Genomic DNA, 6,108 nt, shown 5'->3' on the forward strand with positions numbered 1-6,108 from the left:
ACCCCAGTACTCTTTCCTGCCATGGCAGGGGGTCGGACTAGATGATCTGCTCAGGTCCCTTCCGACCCTAGAAACTATGAAACTATAATTTACATGACCTTACTCACTATGCCTTATTTTAATTGAATTTTATTGAGAGAGATGGAAAAGAACAGATCAGCATTCAAATGATACTGAGATGCTACTGTGAATCCGATGCCCGCTGGCATGAAGGCAACAATCATTTTGTTGATATTTAAAATAGCAGGTACTGGGTTTGGATTAATCGCTTGAATAATGTAAATTGTTGAAAATGTTAACCAAATCAAAGCCAAACTGTCTATGAGATTCACAAGTTTAGATTTAACATTTCTAGATTTTTTTCTATATTTTATCTGTATTAATGTGGAACTCTTTGCTTTCTAAGTCATTCTCATTATAGAGTTGCTGACTTATGAAGCAGAAACCACAGAAAATTTCATAAGATTCACAATTCTGTGTTCATATGATTGCCAGATTATTTTTTCAGACTGGAGTTTTTAGAAAAAGAGGAAGTATCTTGAATTTTTTGGAGCTTATCTGGATCAACTCTCAAATTATATTTAACTTCGCCTCTCAGTAATTTTTTGTTTTCAGTAACTTTCTCCTAAAGTGTGAGCTACTGCTATACAGGATAGAGGCAGGGTAGACATACTCTGTGGAAACTTAAAACATTTTTTTTGGTTCATGAAACAACTTAAATACTTATTGAAATGTATTTGCATGTTTAATTATATTGTACTGTTGTTACTAAACTTTAACTAAGGTGACATAATTAGTTTAACTAAGAAGCAGATATATTAGCTTGGATGGTGTGCCATGCTAGGCTGACTATATTGTGTCAATTCAGTTGGCATAGCTGTTTCTATGTAGCACTGTCAATGTTATCTGTTACAACAGGTTAATAGAGCTGATTTGGTTTTAGGCTTTTTGCACTGGCTAGTAAAGTATTAAAGTAGAGTAAGAAGTGTGCTGCAATGAGCTTTTGTTATGCTGTGTACAGACATTTCAGGAGGTTAGGGAGAGGTTAAATCATGTTAAAAATGGCCACCTGATCTAGCTTAGTTTTCTGAGGTGCACACCTTACACCTGGGCTAGGTACAGACATTCAAAAAGCCCAAAGCAGAATCAATCTAAGGTGGACTGTTTTCTGCAAGAAGCATAGTTTTAATTGGTATAGAACAGAAGATACATTCTTTCTTTGGTTGTGGGGAGCTGGAGCAAATTTTAAACCCTGTACTTTCATTTTAAAACCAGTCTGTGCACTTCTGTTCTGTTACAGGTATAAACCAGTTTCTGATCACTTAGGTAAAAGTGTAACATCTGTACCTGGCTTTTGATCCCTAGTTAGGTCAATTTAAGTGTGAACCATAAAGAAATTACAGGACAGATTTGTCTTAAATGGATGACCCAACCTAAGTTAACCCTACTTCCAAGGTAATCTAACTTAGATCAGGTTAGACCAATCTATGTGTTTCAAACTTCTGTACAGTTCCCAGCACAACCTCCAGGCTTGGAAAGCTCAGTTGTTGGCTCCAGCTCTGGGACTGCACTTTTCCTACCTGCCCGCCTGGCACCAGGCTATTTTTAAGCTCCCTCCCACAACTTGCCCCACTCCTAAAACAGACAACCCTCCTCCCCATGGACCAGCCAGCCTCACTTCCCCCAGCCCAGAAGGTGTTCTCAGTAACAGTTTTATCAGTGTTCACCAATACTAGGAGCTGAAGAAGAAAGTCAGAGTGTGGTGGGTGGGGACAAGAGGTATGGGAGGGTAGGTTCACTAGAGGGGTTGTCTGTCTGGAGCTGGGAGGGGTGGTCAGAAGAATAACTCCTGGTCCCAGGGGGTGGGGGAGAAAGACCCAATTCCCTCAACCTCCCCCCATGGACCCTGCAACCCCCACAATCCCACTAAATCCTCCAAGACCCCACCAACCCCCTTTCAACACCTGCCTGCCTTCCCTGATCACACTTATCCCTTCTGCAGACCCCACATGCCCATCCAATTCCCCAGTCCCTCCTGCAGACTCTGCTAACTCCTCCCCTGTGCAGACTCTTTCTGCCTCCCACCAATCTCTCCTGTGGATCCCAACTGCCCCCTGATTCCCCTCTTCAGTCACCACCCCCCTGCTAACCACTTGCTCCTTCTTCCCTCTCCTCCCCCCAAGAGCCTACTTGACCCTATGCTCCCAAATCTCCCCCACATTAGTACCTGCATCTCAGCTATCTTAGATTGGGTAGCTATTTGTAACTCAATCTAATCTCTCCCTAACCTCTCCAAGTAGCTGTATGCAGCCATAGTGTGCACTAAGAAATTAATATGCAGTACCTAGCACATTGTAATTTCACAACTTCATTTCTTCTATTTCAATATTCCCATGTAAAGAAGCCCTAACATGCTGACCTTTAAAATGTACCTTAATAATAATGCATCTTTCTCTTTTCTGTTAGGCTACTGATGCAGATGCTGGAATAAATGGTCAAGTCCATTACAGTTTGGCAAACTTCAACACTCTCTTTCGTATCACAGCAAATGGTAGCATTTACACAGCAGTTAAACTGAATAGAGAAGTTAGGGACTATTATGAACTTATTGTTGAAGCAACAGATGGAGCTGTGGACCCCCGTCGTTCAACATTAACTGTGGCAATCAAGGTTCTGGATATTGATGACAACAGTCCTGTGTTTACTAATGCATCCTACACAGTCTCTGTTCCAGAAAATTTACCCCCTGGCACAGTTTTCTTACGATTAGAGGTGAGCCATTTTGGATTAAAGGTTTGCTCCACAATGTTGTTACTTGTATATGAGGTTAAACATGTTCTCATTTAACTGATTTGCTAGTAAGTCCAAAGTAAAAGATTAAAAATTAGTAGGGAAAAGTGGTACCTAAGCTAGACCATCTTTTGCAAATGTGTGATCTTTGCATGAATGAATGAAAAAATAGACATATATTTTTCATTTCTACAAATTAAAAAAAAAAAAGAATTTGGAAAGCCAACATGATTTGAAAAGCTAACAGCCTTGTAAGTACAATACTTTTGAAGTACATTGAAACAATATGAGAATTTTTAAATGTCCATTAAATTTCTGTTGTTGTTCCACCATTTTGATCTTCCAAGTTTACTGGGCGCATTTACATGAGACACTACTACACATGATTACTGCATATTTGGTTAGTTACTTGTATTAGGAAATACTAAATAAATATGCAGTAACCAGAGTTACTGTGTAGTTGAACTGGTGAAAGTCTTTTAGGTGATGCTAGTGCACAGTAGCCTAATAATATGGCACAGTAACTTGTTAGCACTGTCCATGTTGTGATGCACTACCGTGCAATATTTTTCAGGTACTACGCAGTCAGCATTTTTTGTAGATGTGCACACTCTAATAGTTTTAATGCAAAATTCTGTAACTACATGGGAAATGTATTTGTTATCTTAAAAGCGGCAGGAAGTTTCCCACCAATCACCAAGATAGTTGGAGAAAAAAACAATTGACAATATGTAATTGAAATGAAAGAAACAATGAAAAGACAAGAAAATTTAAAGTTCTTAGTGCTATCAAAGAAATTAGAAGTAAGGGGGGAGAGGAAAGCATAATAATGTAGTTTTCTATGTGTTATACACTATTAGCTTAAAAATAATTTTTCTTTCCCCCTCCTGCTTGGTTTACTCTAGGCAAAAGATGTTGACCTTGGTTCAAACGTTAGTTATCGCATACGGACTCAGGAAGTTCTAGAGTTTTTTGCACTGAATAAGTTTACAGGAGAGCTGTCACTTTTGAAGTCCTTGGATTACGAGTCATTTGTTGGCACAGAAGCAACCTTTACCTTCCTTGTAGAAGCCTTTGATACTGGGGGCACTATGCCTCCAGGTCTGGCTTCTGTCACAGTCATAGTAGAGGTAAGTGGCAAACTCTCAGTTGATATCATCCTTTCCTTTGTTACAAAATATTCTAAAAACTCTTCAAAGTGTTTTGATTAATCAGCGTCTTCGTTTTCTGCCTATTTTGCCCTGTCTCCCTCACTTTTCTTGTATGCAAAACTGTATTTTTACACAGCAGTAACTTACTTTTGAAAGGGTTGAAATAGATAACTATATAATTACTTTGAACCTTATGCAAGTACATAATAATGTGCTGGTTCCTAGATTTAGGAATTAAAATAAAGATGTGTGGATACTTCATAAATGAATAAACATTTAATTCTTTATGATTCCCAAAAGGTTTAAATATTCTTATGGGATTGCTTGGAAAAATGGTGCCAACATTTTTCATTTTAACATCTCATAAATTGCAATTTTATAAACAATTCTTATGTATCAAGTGCTGATGAAGCATGCTATGTCTTACATTTTAGTTTTTTGCTGCATAAAGATACAGCCTTACAAAGGAAAGTAGCTTTTTTCTTCTTGAACAATAATATAATCTTTATGTAGTGACTGTCAGTTTGAACTTGAGTATGTAACCTCACATCTCTGTGCTGCTTTAACTTATTCTTCATCTGGCAAATGGGGATAATGGTATTATTTAGAAAGCACTTAAAGATCCACAAAAGGGAGTATTATATAAGAACAAAATAGCTATATTTTTCCTCCTCTTCATGAACTGACTCATGCAGTCACATCTCTGACGAGAAGCCATTTTAGAATCCTTTATCAGATGATGATTCCTGATCTTTCATGACTACAGGAGAGGTGGTCCAGCACTTGATTCTCGCTTCACTTTGTGTAGTTTTGTGATAGAATTGCAATGAGCTGAGAGAAAAATGGAGTTAGGTCATCAACATTTTCTTTATGCAATAAAAGTTGGCATGTTGGCAAACATGTGAAACTTGCAATTTAGTGCAACAACTTTCATATTTAGAGTCCCGAGTTCAGATATACTTTTGGCTATAACAAAAATCATTATGTTGGTTTTAATGTAGTAGGTGTTTGTCCTCTCTTTAAATTGCTGCAAACTTGTGAATGATTGAGTTTGATTGTCATATTCTGCTGTACTTAGAAGAATCCTGGTTCTGGGAAACATCACTGAGTGTTTGTTTTGAAAACAGAAGTGCATTGATTACAAGGTTTTTACAGTCTGTCAATTATTGCCTATACCATTTCTTTTTGACTTCCTTCACTTGCAGATTACTGATTTAGGTTCAGCTAGTGTTCCATAAGAATCCTAACTCTTTTAGTATGCTCTCTGAGTCTGTGCAATAAGAATTTGCCAATCCATTATATTTTTAAGGATAATTTGTCAAAAACTGAACAGACGTAGATCATTTTGTCTGAAGCTCCTTACTCCAAAGAGGAAATGAATTTCCTTAGGAAGGTACAGAATTCTTTGCAATCCTTAAAAATGGCTTAAAAGAACAGCAATTCATTATTATTTATTGGTGTTGTTATAATGCAACTCAAGAACTAAAACCCCACTGTGCTATAAGCCATGCAAAGGTGAAACAAAAAGATAGGTCAAGATGTCTGAGCTAACAGGCTAGGTAGAAAAATTGTGACAACAAATGGCTATACAGAAAAGATGAGGTTGAAAGGGACATCTTCTGACCCTCTATAAGGGCAGCCATGGGTTCTTCATTACAGGACATTTTAAGTCAAAATAGGATTTTTTTTCCTTTCTTGTTATACGATATATGCAGTAGCTCAAGCAAGAATTTATTCAGGGAAATGGTATGGCATGTATTATGTAGAGGTCAGATTACATGCTCACAGGGGGCCCTTCAGGCAATGAATATAGGAGGAAGATGATTCAGTATTAAACAATATGACAGATATGCACCTCAAGTTACTGCCAGTCTACCTGGTTTCAAGTTTGTTTTAGGAATTTATGCAAAGGAAGTTGCAAGTAGGGATTTGAAGCAAAATAATGAAATATCTTTGCAGATGTATTTTGGATGCTTTTCCCAAGCTGGAGGGGTATGGAGGCTAATGTGGTGTTGCTTGTTTGAAAACTTAACAAATTAGTGATAGAACTAGATGTCACAGACTGAGCTGAAGGCATAGATTTCATAGATTTCATAGACATTAGGGCTGGAAGGGACCTTGGGAGATCATCGAGTCCAGCCCCCTGCCCAAAGGGCAGGAAGTCAGC

The 6,108-nt window shown here is 38.0% G+C and overlaps 1 protein-coding gene across 3 annotated transcripts in view; it reads left to right on the forward strand.

Moving 5' to 3' along the window:
- PCDH15 (protocadherin related 15) overlaps nt 1-6,108 on the forward strand; it is a 904,082-nt gene that overhangs the window by 625,604 nt on the left and 272,370 nt on the right. For all 3 annotated transcript variants that reach the window (XM_019538590.1, XM_019538589.1, XM_019538591.1), the window contains 2 exons: nt 2,467-2,772; nt 3,696-3,920. In XM_019538590.1, the coding sequence (XP_019394135.1) occupies nt 2,467-2,772; nt 3,696-3,920 (531 nt within the window). The remainder of the gene's footprint in view (nt 1-2,466; nt 2,773-3,695; nt 3,921-6,108) is intronic.

Source organism: Crocodylus porosus, unplaced genomic scaffold (assembly GCF_001723895.1).
Source record: "Crocodylus porosus isolate Cpor-Errol unplaced genomic scaffold, CroPor_comp1, whole genome shotgun sequence".
Taxonomy (NCBI): domain Eukaryota; kingdom Metazoa; phylum Chordata; order Crocodylia; family Crocodylidae; genus Crocodylus; species Crocodylus porosus.